At 41.7% G+C, this 14,613-nt stretch overlaps 1 protein-coding gene across 3 annotated transcripts in view; it reads left to right on the top strand.

Annotated features, from left to right (window-relative positions):
- RASSF3 (Ras association domain family member 3) overlaps positions 1-14,613 on the top strand; it is a 115,242-nt gene that overhangs the window by 62,338 nt on the left and 38,291 nt on the right. Inside the window, exon 1 of one of the 3 annotated variants that reach the window (XM_052774235.1) lies at positions 13,775-13,859. The exons of the other annotated variants lie outside the window; for them this stretch is intronic. Within the exon in view, the coding sequence (XP_052630195.1) occupies positions 13,851-13,859 (9 nt within the window). The 5' untranslated portion in view covers positions 13,775-13,850. Of the gene's footprint in view, positions 1-13,774; positions 13,860-14,613 lie in introns of those variants that run through there. 3 annotated transcript variants of the gene reach the window in all.

Genomic DNA, 14,613 nt, shown 5'->3' with positions numbered 1-14,613 from the left:
GCCGCCAGCTCCGAGAGCCCGCCGGCGTGCCCCGCTCGGAAGCCGGCCTGAGGGAGCCAGACGGCAAGTCCGAACCCCCAGAGTCCGGCGGGCTGGGGATGTGGTCAAAAATCACATGTTTCTGTGGTGAGTAACCGTGCTATCAGCCCTGCTATCGGCTCTGCTGGCGGCTCTCCGCTGGGGTACGGCGGGCTCTAGCCTCTTCACTCCTCTCGGAGCTCCTTTCGAGATGAATGACAGCCTCTTCAGCTGTTTTGTTGGCAGAGAAAGGCCCTCAGAAGTGTTTAAGTGTCTTGGTTTAAGCATTCAAGCTCAGGAAATCAACTGCAGGTGGGCTTTGAAGTGAAGAACTGATTAAAAACAAGGCAAAAACCCAAAACCAACCCTGTTTGTGGTCAGCATTGACATTTCGGTGGAGGACCTCCAGGGCTGCAGGCGGAGCGAGAAGTGTTGGTGTGTTGAGGAAGCCTTGCCATGACAAAACCAGCCCCTAGGAGCAAAACTTGTGTTAGGGATACAAAATGGAATAGTCCCTGTCCGATCCAGAGCAGTCATTAAACCATATAGGGTAAACCTCATGTTTCTTTAGCTAAGCAGTCCAGCCCCTCTCATTTTTTCTCTTCCCAAAGCCCAGGATCTCTTTCTAGAGGTGCTTTGTATCTTAGGAAACTATAAGCCAGTGAGCCTGTTTTGTTTATGCTAGCTCTTCTTCCCCCGCTCCCACCAGTGTCTCTGGCTTCTCTCTCTTCAGCGCCTGTTTCTTTGTACAAACTTTTGGTGTTTTTTTCCCCGCTGGACTTTGGTGTTGATATTACTGCTGCTATGGAGATCTAGTTATAAACTTGCTTGTCAAAGCCTGGGTACCTTGGGTGCCCTCTGGTCCACCCCTGGGGATTGTCAAGACCCATCATTCATTGCCCGCAGCCGTTCCTCTAGGCTATGTTGTGCTGCAGAAAGCCAACCTTGGTTTCTGTTTCTCTGAGGTTCTCCATCTGTTGTGCCCTGTTTGTGATTTGCTTAAAACTTAAGCCCTCCAACTGCCCCTCAGGAAACTCGTGTTCCCATTTAAGGAAGTGCACAGAGCTTTCTTGAGCTTCAGTTTCCTTTGCAAAGTTTGGCAGGGAGCCTGAGCACACCCTCTCCCTGCACCTGAGCTTGGGCATCTTGTGCAAATAGGCTGGCACCAGCTTTTTATCAGGTCATGGCTGCTGCCCCAGGGTGCTTCTCACTGCACCCCTCCTCAGGGGTCGTCTTTTTCTCATCCATCTTGAGTTTCAGCCTCCCACTAACCTGAGGGACTCTGTGGAAGTTGGCAAGCCCTGCTGAGTGTCCTTGAACTTCATCTGCTAACCTATTTGGCTGGCGTTGGCTGCCACCTGGCCATTACAGAGGAGGACCACGGCGTGACGGTACTGTGCGAGCAGATACCTAGCTGCTGTCAGGCTGTGTGTAGTGCTGTGTGTAAGATATGACAAGGCCCAGGTCTTGATTCAGAGCCTAAAAACCATATGTGTGTCTTTATAACACTGTTGTATGAGTTGTCTTACTAAGTACTAGTTGTGTAAGTAGTAAATTGTGCAAACACATAAATTGCTGTATGTGATGTTAACATTTCCAAGCAAGGGGGGGATGGAAAAAAACCCTAGAATTTGATACTGTGCTTTAGTAATGTTTCCCAAAAGAATACTGCAGTGTGGTGCTGCAGGGTATGTGTTTAAGTATGTATTGAGTAGCCTGGAACAAATTCATCTGTATTGCTGACTCTGCAGCGTCAGAAATGCTCAGCTAAATGTTTCTAGTCACAAAGTTATTACCAGTTGCTCTGAGCTGCTGAGTTATAGAGGAAAGAAAAAAAAAAACCAAAAAAAAAAACCCCAAACAATGCTGAATGTAGATTTCAACAGTCATGTGGCCAGTAAGAGTGAGTTTCCCCTTCCAGCAATAACAATCATAATAAGCCTCTTTGTACAGATGAGGATGTTACTTTTGGTTTGTATTTGAGGTTTAGTCAAAAAATGCATACTATGTCCCCTTGAGCGAAGAGAAAAGAGGGGAGCTGTTAGTTATTGTTTCTGTGTCTTTCTCAACTATACAGATATTAAGTTTTGCAATGTGGGTTGTTTTTTTTTCTTTTAGAAGACTTAAGTGCTGGCAATTACTTCTATCTCTCTGTCTTAGCTCATTCTGCCCCCTTTCTCGTGGGGAAGAAATGGGTTAGAGCTTTTGGCTTGCAGCTGTGCCTGCAGAAAAACTCAGTAGTAGTGTTTGGACTTGTTTTGTATGAATTTCCAAAGAAAAGAAGGAAAAAAGGAAATTAAGTAGCTGTGTGAATTTTTGTTTTCCGTTTAATGGGGCAGGGGTGGGCTTGCTTATGTACCTCAGTTTCTGCAGCTAAGACAGGATTAATGGATTGATAGCAATTTTGGTGTAAAATTCTTGTGAGGGTACCTTTGGGCTTTGCCTAAAAGGGCTTATCTTCTCTAGGATGGTTAAAGGTTTGTCTCTTCCTCTCTCTCTACCACTTCTAAAAAATTGAAGCATAAAAACCATTATAGCGTATGACAGGCAGCATGGTGTTTTGGGGCCAAGCAGTGGCCCCAAAGCAATTTCTTAAGCAAGAAGTACTTTAATCTGAGGGCAATGTGCATAAAACGCAGGCTGTTTTATGCTGTGCGGTTGTTCATGGAAGTTTAGCTTTATTTAAGGTTTCTTATCTTCTGTGGCTGTTGTAGAATTTAAGTATTGGAGGCTAGATTAAGCTCAGTGTGGCCCTGTTTCATGTTTGCAATGACTCATTTAATACATGAAAAAGGAGGAACTGTAAATATTTTTGTCCTGCCAGTGTGACTACTCATGTGAGGTAAAGTTATCCATGTGCATGGGCTTTTGCAAGATCAGACCCGTGCTTCTGTATGATCAAGCCTTTGGAAATTGTCCATTCCCTGTAGATAAAATGCCAAAAGATGTTTTGCAAACTTTTGAAAGCTGACCCTTTTCTCTCCCTCTTTCCTCCCGCCCACCCCGATCCTTTCAGGAAAAGTGAAAACAGTCATGCCTGCTCCTACAGTATGTTGGAGGGATACACATCTTCCTGTGTGTTTTCTGCACTTCCCTTCCCCAGCTCCCTGTATTCTCCCACTTTGAACAGGATTGATGTAAATCCTCGCAATACTTCTCCTTTCTCAGGTGGCTTGATGGACAATGGCTTTTCAAGTGTTGTGGTTGGCGTGTGGGTTAGTTCCCAGCCTTGCTAAGCTCCTGTCTTCCCTGAGGATCACTGCAAACACTTGGGGACATCCCTGTGCTTGGTTTTGCCTGCTCTGCATTTCAGTGTCCCCCGTCCCTGTAGCTATAACGGTTAGAAACATGAGAGAGATCTGTCTCTGTAACTGCCCATACACGTGAGAAGTCTGCGAGAGAGGACACCACTGTGCTTTGGAGAACGCTACTTCAAAAGCTGGTGGTGCTGCGAAGATCATGGATCCCAGCTGTTAGAAGAGGGCAAATCCTGCAGCTTGTATTCAGCATTTCATTGTGAATAGTTTGCATACAAAATGTGAGAGATTCTGCTTGGAGATATGAAGCTTGGCACTTGGATACTGCTCTTCTCTTTAAAGGAAAAAGCAACTGTGTGTTTATGCTCTGTTTTTCACCATTTCATACAGGGCTCTTCAAAAGTGCTTGCAAGAAAAATGCGGTTGCTTCTATTGGTAGTTTCCAGAAATGTATGGTTTCCTCCTGCACCTGAGAACATGATCATTGCCTCGCTGTCAACTGCGGCCCTTCCCCATCTGAAGTTTGATTTCTCCCTCTCTCTTCCCCTTAACTGGTCTCGGTCTTCACAGCTTCCAGACCTGCCATCTTGGTTCCTTCCCCTGCACCCGCACCCCGTGTCCCCTGCCATTACATTGTTTTCGTGGCCGTCTTTTCCGCACATCAGTGGAATTCACAGGTGTGGTAATGGGGGTGGGAAAGGAAGTTCATAAAAAAGCTGGAAATGGAAAGCAAATAAAAGAGCAGAGGAGGTATCAAGGGGAGAGGCAAAAGGCAGAGGGTGAAAGTGTCATCCCTAACTTGTCCTGTCAAGGTAACCAGCCATCTCTCATTCCACTGTCGGAAGAGGAAGTTTGCCGGGAAAGGTGTAGCACGCTTTTTTTTTTTTTGTTTGTTTGTTTTTTTTTTTTTTTTTAAATGGGTGAGCTGGTGCAACTGTGAGAAAGTAGACAAACTTCTGGGTGCAGAAACCCTTTTTTAGGTCTCTTCCATGTGAATTTGCACAGTGGGTTGAGGCATTTCATTGAGAGGAGGAGAGACAAAAAAAGCATTTTATTTGGGAAGAAAACAGTTTCTAGGGGTAAAATGCAATTTGTAACTGCTCAAGTCTAGTTAGGATGCCTTTGTGTTACCAGTGTCCGTTATTAATAAAGTTTCATGTTTTGGCTGTTACAACTCTTCCTGGGTTTCCTTTCAGTAACATTCCCCAGGGAAAATGGCTCTCCTGACTACCAGAACAAATGAGGTTTCTAATTATAGACTTGCTTTGGAGCCAAAAAGTTTAGGTTTGTGTTTGACGTGTAGTCATGAAACTTACTTAAAAAAAAAAACCAAAAAAACCAAAAAACCCCCTAAAAATATCCAGTAATGTTTCATTCTTTTTTGTTTTAAATGCATTTGGCAGTCAGTGAATATTATGGGGTAAACATTGTTGCAACTGAAATACTTGAAAGTTAAGAGTTGAAGGAATGAAGCGGGGTAGAGATTGTGTCTATTTTAAGCCCATGTCACTGTTGGAGTAAACTAGCGGTCCTTATTTTGTGTTTCTGCCTCAATTGTCTCTCGGAGTGCCTGATGTGGTGTGTGTGCATGCGTCTGTAGCTTGGAGGAGTGTGGTGGCTGTTTTGGGGTGAGCTGACAGCCTCTGGAGGTGAGATGAGATTTACAAGCTTTGCAGAGGACACTGATTGCTGCATACTGGTTTATCATTGCAGTTGGTTCTTTGAATCATCAGTTTAAATTTTGGGGACTTAACTATATGAAATAGTAACTCCTAGCACACAAAAACTTAAGAAACAAGTTTAGGAGAGGTAGTTTAACATACTGTCTCAAGAGGAATTCAAGCCACTAAAACATCTAATGAGTGCTGTTACATTCAGCAGTTTAAGTGTCATGAGCGCAGCAATAGTGGCAGGTAGTATTCAGACTAGGTGACTGACTCCTACCTTTCCACTTTTTTCTTTAGTCTATTGTATTAATACTATACTAGGTGTATCTCTGGCAGTTGCTTATCTGTTAGCATAAACTTCTGGAGCACCAGCAATGTATGACTAGCTTTGTTATTGACATTTGTTTGAATATCACCAGATAAACACAGGAATTTTTTTTTTCTCCTTTTATTTGGAGGAAAAAAGACTTTGATTCACCTATCTGAGTGTTGGAGTACAGCAGCTAGGCTTCTGACTGGCTAGATCAGGAGTACCTAGTATGTATGAGTGTTTTGTGTTTTAAGTGTTGTAATTGAGTTGGGATGATCCTGTGGCTTTAAGTGCAAAGGCAGAAGGGCAGAACTGCTGGAGCTTTGAACTTTCACTGAAGTCAGAAAGTATTGGGCACCTATAGCCTTATGGTCCAACGTGTTTAGGCTTAGGCTTCTTTAGACACATGTGAATAGACATGCAGACACAAGGAGTTTTGTTTTAACTGAAGAGTCTGGTGAATTCAGGGGAAGTGCTCTGTAGAGCAACTGAGCTCAGGATCCTCTAAATACACTAGAGATTTAAAAAACCCCATAAACAGTTACTGAAGGAGAGAATTTGGTACCCCATTTTCACAGTCTCTTATTTCAACTGTAGATCTGTGTGTAAGAACAATATCAGAATAACCATTTTGGAAGAGGTTCTTGCTGGCTAACATTTAGCCACTGCAAGAGCAAAATTATGAAGAAAAACTGAAGTAAAAACTGATACTGCAGTTTGTCCCTTGTGTAAAAAGCCAGCAGCACCAGTGTTGGATTAACAGTTGCAAATAAACTGATTAACAGAGGATTTTGGATGAAGTGCTGGATCTGTAATGCAGTGTTTGGTTGTGACAGTATACTTGTGAGCCAAGCCAAGCTCATCGCAAAGAGAGAAGTGACAGGTCTCTGTTGTTCAACTCTCCTCATGGACGGGCAGCTAAGGCCCTGGGGACTTCCACAGACAGTGTGCTGGGCCAGGCTGTTCAATATGTACTGCGCTTTCCTCCCAGGTAGAAATAGTAGGGTTTTTATGTATGTGGGCTTACATACACTCACATTAAAAAAAAAAAAAAAATTATATAGATGTGTGTGTGTTTGGAAAAAAAAAAACCCAAACCAAAACCAACCAAAAAACCCCACAAACCCGCACCAACCATTCCCCCCCCCCCCCCCCCCCCAAAAAAAACCCCAACCCACCCACCTACACAGATTTATATTTTTTTGACACCAGCATTCAGGAAAGCTCTTAAAACGAGCATGTCCCACAGACTTTAGGGTTGTCCCCTGGTGGGACTGAAGCTGTCATCCTCTCCAGTTTCAGTGCAGTGCTTACCTGACTACAATATTGTCCAGCTTTTGTATGTGTTTAGGTGCCTGTAACAAAGTCCACACGTGTCTGTAGACAGGTATGAATTGACTTGGGATGAGTAATTGCTGCTTTCCTTCAGTTTTTTGGCGCACTTGCTCTTTTGTGAGGTTGATGAAATACTGCAGACAGTTTTGAGGAGAGCGCTTCCTATGCAGACGTGTATTTGGCTATGCTAAGTAGCCACATGTGATTTATGTAGCAATTAAGATCACTTTCTAGTTACTCATCTGTGTGTGTGCTGGAGAGGAATTTGTGTTCCTGTATACAGAGGAATCTATGCTGTACTGAAAATAATAGTAAAAGCAGCAGTGGTTCATCTGCCTCAGAGGAAGCATCAAGTGTTAATGTTGGGTATGTAGGAGTACTTGGTGTGCTGGTTGTCAGCTTCTCCATCTCGCTCTTTACCCACTAAGTAATTGTGGAAAATGCTGTTTGCAAGTGCGTTTCTTTTAGAAATTATATACAATAATACAGTAGGGGCAAATTACGAAGGCAGTTGTCTGTAATCTTTTATAGTTATCCCTGTTGTCCATAATTACAACTGCTTGTCTTGTGTTCTGTCTCCTAATTGATCCGAGGTGTGATCAAGTGCATGGACACACAGTCTAACCGCGCTGTACTTTTCCTCATGGTGCACAGTCCTTGTATCTTGTGTTTGCAGTACCCAGTCAATATGGTCTCTCTAAAGCCTGGTTAGCAATAATAAAAACTGAAGATCAAGTTCTGCTCTGACTGAAGACGATAGTTTGCTAAAGAATTATGTGCTTAATCTTATTTCCACTGAAGCAGGGATCCCATGATTTGGCTTGTCCCCCTGAAGAAAAGTTTGGGATAGATCAAGTTTGTTAATACTGCAAAAGTAGATTAACACCTTTATTGATGGCTAATAACCTCTATTGTAGAGGACTTCCTCTCAGTGACTTCTTACACATAGTTGTGCCTAGGATCACACTAGCCTGTAAACTTGGAAGAGTTTAGTTCAGATGTTTTGTTTGGAGCTTGTTTACTTTTCTTTCTTTTACTGGGTTGCTCTCTTCTGAAGAATTCTGCTCCTCAGGAACAAAACCTGCTCATCTTGCTGTTCTGTCCACCAGCAGCTTGATTTAGTGTGTTCACTTACAGATACCTAAGCTAAGATTATGGAAGTCTTTTTGTTCACAGCTAGTCATTTCATTGCAAAATATCTTTATGGTTCATCTGAGAAGCATCTGGTAAAGCTGTATAAACTCTAGGAACTGCACTAGGGATTTCAGCGTGACCCATGATGCTTACATGTACAGAAACTGGCATATTCTTTGGCACTGCTTAAAAGATTAAGAATATGGTGGTTGTGTGTTGCACAATGGGAGAATTGACCTGCATTGTTTGTTCTAATGTCTGAAATGAGTAAGTTCAAGGCTCAATGCTGTGGTGAGATCAGCATAAGAGTCAGTGCAATTTTTTTCACAACAGATGTAATTTGAACTACTATGTTACAATTTTTTATTATGTTATTGATGTGTGCAAAGATTTGTAGTATAGGCATAGACAGGCATCTTGTGTTATCCTTTATGAAGGGTAAAAAACCTCCCTTTTTTTGTGTCTCTGGTTAGCTTACTAGTAGTAGAAAAGTTGACGTGTGGCAGGTGACCTAGGCTGTGCCTGAAGTGCGCAGCAGGCGCGCACTGTAGCCAGCGGCAGGAGCTGATCCCCCACCTGTCCAGACTGGTGACTTAAAGGCTGGGCAGCTCCTTTTTTTGTTACTGTGCATTTGTGTTTAACTTTGAAAAGCAGTGGGGAGAGAGTGTTCCTGCAGAAGTATTTCTGGATCTGTCAGGCTAGACTGTTTAACCTAAGTGTTGAAGACCAACGAACAGAAATATGAGCAGGAGAAAAGTTCATTTTAATCCTGTCAAACATGCAGGCTCCCCATTTCCGGCAGCAGGAGTACCTGTGGTCCAAAAATTAGACCCATGTGATGGCTCTTTTTCATGATATAGTACAGGGGTAAATGCCTCACTAGGTGGTGCTCCTGAAAATTGCTGAAATCCTTAACTCTGCATGAGACATGGACCTGGCAGCTAAAGGCTTGAAGTAGGTGTTGCTTTCATATTTGATAGTTAAGAAATGGAGGAGGAGGAGAAGGAAGGAATCTTTGTGTAGAAGACTTGCTCCATCTGCTGCATGATAGAAAGGAACAATTATCTGCTGCTGAGAGCAAATTGGAGCAAATTAACCAGGTTGCATTTGAGGCATGGTAAAAGTCTTATTTGAGACGGGGAGTTGATTTGTGACTTGATTATCTTTCAGGAGCTCTGACTGAAAGAATGAAGAAAAAGTATTAATCTGTCCTGCTGTAAGTGTAGGCTGAAAAATGGCCTGTTTATATTTCCGCACCAGGGAGTGATATCTTGTGTCCCATACAAAAATGGACAGTTTAATCAAAAGTTCATACTTGGAGCAGTTGCTGCCTCGGGTGCCCATATACAAACGCTGGCTGCGGAAGAACACCAGACACAGAGTTGGGGAACATCACTTGTGCAGGCAACCTGATGCGAGCAGTAACCAGACTCCCATGTAATCTGCACAAGAGAAGTCTGCTTTATTAAGGAGAACTTGATCTTTCATTAAAGAAATATTCCTCTGGTCATGATACTCTCAGCTTTTATGGAGCCTCACTTAGCATCTTACTTTTCTTATGCAGTGTCTACATAAACTGTAGCCTTGTAACTCTAAAATCTTGTTTTCTTTATTTAGAAGTGTTTCTAAATCTTTGAGCTAATTTTGATGTAAAATCTAATATTAAGGACAGTTTGCAGTTTTTGTATGAGTTAGCAGGTCAGGTTAAAATAAACCAAATCCTGGGAATACTTAACTTGATATTCAGGGGCCCTTTAGTTGTTGAATTAAGGGAACACCTTTTTCCCTTCAAAGAAATTGCAGTGTGGGGTGATGACTAACGACAGGAGTCTTAATCAACTCTTTCTATAATGAAAACAATTTAGCTGCTCTTGGAGAGCCCAGTAAATGGATCTCAGCATCTAAGTGGATGGATTCACAGCAGCTAGGTAAGATATTCTCACAGAGTGGGACCATTGCAGAGTTCAAAGGCTGGACTATCTTTTTCTATTTGCTAATATAATTTAGTTATTTCCCTGGGGAAGTGACTCTTAAAATATTGTTGAATTTCTTTAGTTACCTTTTAATTCATTGTAGTGGTAAGAGACTACTGCATGTACGTATGGCTGGTTGAGAAGACAGCATTAGATCATCACATTATTTTCAACTGCATTTTTCTGTTCTCATTGAATCTACAGTTGAATTAATTTATGTAAAGAGTTGCCTTTCTTAAGTTGGTTTTGGGCTCCATGGCTGACAGTATGTAAAGAATTATTCCTGAACAGAACGTTCAGGATTCCTACCCCCTTTCCTTTTTCTTCAAGGTCCTGGCCAAGTGAGAACCTGTTTTATTCTTTGGGTACAAATTACTTTCCCTTTTCCTTTTAGTCTGAGACTGACTTGCACTGCTGTTGTTTATAACGGAATTGCTGACAAATCTGAATACCTTCTCTCAACATTCTCTATATCAGCTGCAAAGTATTGCTTTGGGGTCTGATTTGGCCTTCATGGGAACAAGTTTGTTTTCATAGAATTTGAAAAACGGTATTAGTGTTCAGCTGACCATGTGATCCACTTCTCTGAACTTTTGTTGGTCCCTTGCTTGCCTAGGAGGTATTTTTACTGCTTTCTAAAAAAATATAATGCTGGCAAAATAAAGTTCAACTTGCCTAAACCCACTGTGTTTTAATTAAAGTATACTAAAGAGACTATCTTCTACAAGTTTTTTAATTCTGTGCTGTAAGTTGCAACTTTATTATTGAGAAAATACCCAGTAGACTGTTATCAAAGAGCAGAAGAATTGGGAGAATGCCCTTATTGCTAGCTCAAGCCTGTCTGCAAGGGGACTTCAAGAGGTGATTTTGGCTGTGGGATTTCTGGCATTTTGTCACCCTGATCAAAATTCTTGATCTGTAAAATGAAGCAGACAGCTTGTGCTTAGTACAGTAAGATTTTTATATTCTGGATTAGGCTAGGTGCCAATTAGCCAGCACACAGTGCAGACAGTTCCTACATCTTAGACCTGATCACAGCATATGTAACGTTATCCTAAATAAATGCCAAGTATTTAGGTGACAAGGAGAACCAGTGATGCTTCTTAAGTCAATGGATGTCAAATCAAAGTGGCTCTGTTGCTAGTGGAGCATATTGCATCAGGATTTCCTCTTTGGTTTATTAAACCATAGGGTATTTGTGGTTGCCTTGGTATTGTGATGGCAGGTTTGTTATAAAATGCAAGAGAAATAATTCCTGGTATACACCATTTTCGAGTTCTGGATAAGAAAGGAGCTATCTGTAAAACAATAACCCTATAGAAGTGCCCAGCTGTCAGAAGGTCAAGTAAGTTGGCTTGAAACATGGCAGGTGGTGTAATACAAATTCATTTGACTTCTCTTTGATCACCAAATTGCGGTGAGGTTCCTGGGAGGTTAATCCTGTGTTTTTTGTCACAAAACCCCCTGCTTTGTGCTCACCTGTGCCTGAGATGAACTTGTGAAGTGTGTTTTCAGTTGGTGAAGTTATTGGCAGCACAGTTTTGTTCTGGCTCACTCCTGTTGGGTGTCCTTGGTTCTCGAGTTGCTGTTACTGTGTCCCCCAATGGCAGCAGTGGATGGACATGGAAGCTTTTGGGAGGAGTGTTGCACCTGCTGAGCTGAATCCTAGAAAAGAATGCATTTTCTTCTCTTGATATGCTACCCTGGAAGTGGTCATCCCACTTGTGGGGGCTTCAGGGACTCTTCTAGCAAAGACTTTTGCTGTGATGGTCGTAGGAAGACTTTGGCGTTTTGGATATCCAAACTGTTGTTCTATTGCTTCTCCTACAACTGAGAGGTGATAAGATGTGCCTTAATATGAAGGTCGAAGGATTTAAATGTTACAGATAATTCCAATAGAACAGAAATTACAGAATACCTTTAGTATCTTTCTAATTGTCTTCTGCTTACAGCATGCATTTGCCCAGTCATGGGCAAAAATGATTAATAGAGTTATATCACAGGTTATTTCATTTTAAGGATAGAGTTGATGGGTTTGTCTAAGTTGACAGCTGCTTTTGATTCAGTTACATGTTCACATGATGTGAGGCTTATCTCAAGATGGGGGAACATGATTGTACTGTCTAAAAGGTTGATATTACGTGAAGTGAAACATCAAAGCGGTTTCTAATGCTCTGAACTTTAAAACTCACAGCTGATTTAATTAAAAAATAATTAAAAGGCACATCTTTCCCCACCCCTAAATACAGACCCCAAATATTCTTCAAAGCATATTTGATTTTAATGATTTGGTGATTTCCTCCCTGAGGCGTTTTTTAAGTTACCACTGGAGTATGAAGATGTAGCTTTGAGTTGTGACGATAATAGACCATTAGTGAAGTAGGTGTTCGCTTCAAGATGGTAAAATGGCGTGTTCTGTGAAAATAGCTTGGTATTGCAAAAATAAAGTCATAAACCTAGTGATTTTTCCTGTAACAGCCGAAGTTGGTAGCAGACTTCTTTTTCTAATGATTTATAGCTCAAAACAGCTCCTGAAGCAGCTTGGTGAAGCACATAGTAAGGATGTTAGTATGCCACCCTTGCATTTTTATTTTTCCTTTATTTTTCTCCCCCTCTCCCACCTTCCCTTGAATTTTAATCAAGGGTGCTATATTAAAATGAGTTTGGTTTTAGCTAGGCCTTTACAGCCAATGCTGGAAAAATCTTGTAATATATTACAGCTTTTACTGCACTATGTATTTGTGAAAATGTTATGTGGAGAATTCAAGATGGGAGCTCCATGCTGTGTGTCTGGATTTAACCTCTTATACAAGTAGTAACCTATATGTTTTCATCTTCAGAGATAGATCTGGAAGATACAGGGAAAAAAAAAAAATCTTTCAGAAGGCATTTCACATTTGGTAGTGATTGTCAGAAACAAAAGGCAGCAGAGCAGTATTTATTATTATAAGGATTGTAATATATAATAACAGCAGCATTGTTAGTACTAGCATTGGTATCTCATTATCGTGAAGGTAGGAGCATTACAGTGTGCTAAGCGCAATCATTAGAAACATGGTGCCATTCCCTGGATGTGGGAAGGAATTGCTTTTTTTAGGTTCTTCCAGAGATCCATTCTCATTCTTCCCTGTCCCCTCACTATATGCTGCCAAATGAACCTCAGTTATGCCCTTCCAGAGAAATCCAAACTTTGATCTGACTGTTCCCAACAAAGGCAAGCAAAAAAGTTTGAAATTTGGCAGGGATGTGCTACTGAAATTCTGAGCTGCAGTTGGATCCCATTCTCTTTTCAGACATGTACCAGGATGTACCTCCCTGGGCAGTGCTTGCTCTGTTCCCTCTTTTTGTTCTTCTCACGGTCTCTGTGCGGTTTCAGGACTGCATGCTCACAAAGAAGTCTAACTCTGGTATAAGTTGTTACCCACATTAGTTATTGGATTGCTGATCCACGCAGGCTATCTGTAAATAGGTAGGTAGTATTTTCTTTCGGGTTCATGACTTCACCATACTCCACTTCCATTGAAGCACATGTATACAAAACATTTTGGTGAGAACATGGTAAACTAAATATTGAACACAAGTTGGTTCACAGGATGTAACTTATGTCAAAACACAAGCCTGGTGCAACTTACAGTACTCTGTTTGGACACTTTGTAGAGGGTGCTGAGCACAGCCAGGTTTCCAGTCTCCTAGATTTATCCTATGAACCAAGAGGAACAAGCGATGTCTCACAAGGTAGAACACAAAGGGATTATCATGGAGCAGTTATCCTACTTCCATTGGTCATGCCCTGTAACATCTGAGCCACACACCTACAAGTTGGATGCTGCAGGTCTGAGGCTGTTTTAGAGCGTGGCTGCCATCGCTTGAGCAGAGGGTGTAGTTCCACTGCAGATTCACTTTAAACTAATTAGTTTTTTGCCAGATGCCTTCCTTGATCCAGATCTCTGTGTGGTTGCAAGAGGAGCAGTTCTGGTGCTAGAGCAGATGGAGGAATGTGCAGGTGGGGAGGCTGACAGGGAGGGTGGGACCTCAAGAAGCCCTATCTGGGCTTGGCTTACCTTGTGGAGCTGCGCTTTGGGAGGAAGAGCCTCAGCAGATGGTGCAGTGAAGACAGGCCTTAGAGCATTTGGACAGATTTCTCAATTGGATAGAGATGCTACAGGTAAGCAGAAGGTGGAAAAGTCTGGTCTTTTGGGTTTTGTATGGGTTTGGTTTGTGTCTCTTTTTTTTTTTTTTTTTTATGAATAACACTTCTGAAAGGAGATAAGCAAGGAGAAAGCAGTAGAAATTGCTTAATGGAAGAAATAGTTTGTGCTTTAGTATCTGACAAAGTAGTGCAGCAAATAGGATTGCAGTGTAAACCTTGGATTTACTTGAGATTCCTGATTTAAAAAATACATGCATTTGTGTATTTCTAGCTCTTTGTATTTTCTGTGGCTTTAGAATCCTTCTTTAATTGTTCCCTGCAACAGGTTTTACAGGCCAGTTCATCCATCTAGAAAATAAAGTTGAGGGCATTATTTTAAACAAATTGAAATGTATTTTAAATGTTATGCCACACCAGAAGGTAACAGCAGTCTTTCCTGTGCCTTGACTAGCTTCAGTCTCAAGTAGTTATAAGAATTTTCCACTGCAAGTGTGAGCCTGTTAATGGCAATTGAGTCTTAGTCCTTTGCTTGCTTTTTAAAACTGCAGTAAGTTCCTTTGCTTGCCAGTTTTGAGAGAAGGTTGGAAGGGATTTATTAATCTGTTTGACAAATGTATGATCGGTATCTACTTTCATGCCACTTCATAAAAAGTTTCACAGCTGAAACTATCTGCCTGTGGTAATTATTGCAGTAATCAACCTTGTGCCATGATTTTACTTTGTTATTTTGGGCTTTATTGGTTATGGCATGACAGTTACTGCTGTTTTC

This window comes from Harpia harpyja, chromosome 23 (genome assembly GCF_026419915.1).
Source record: "Harpia harpyja isolate bHarHar1 chromosome 23, bHarHar1 primary haplotype, whole genome shotgun sequence".
Taxonomy (NCBI): domain Eukaryota; kingdom Metazoa; phylum Chordata; class Aves; order Accipitriformes; family Accipitridae; genus Harpia; species Harpia harpyja.
The sequence above is the reverse complement of the archived record's forward strand: the minus strand, read 5'-3'. Positions and strand labels throughout refer to the sequence as shown.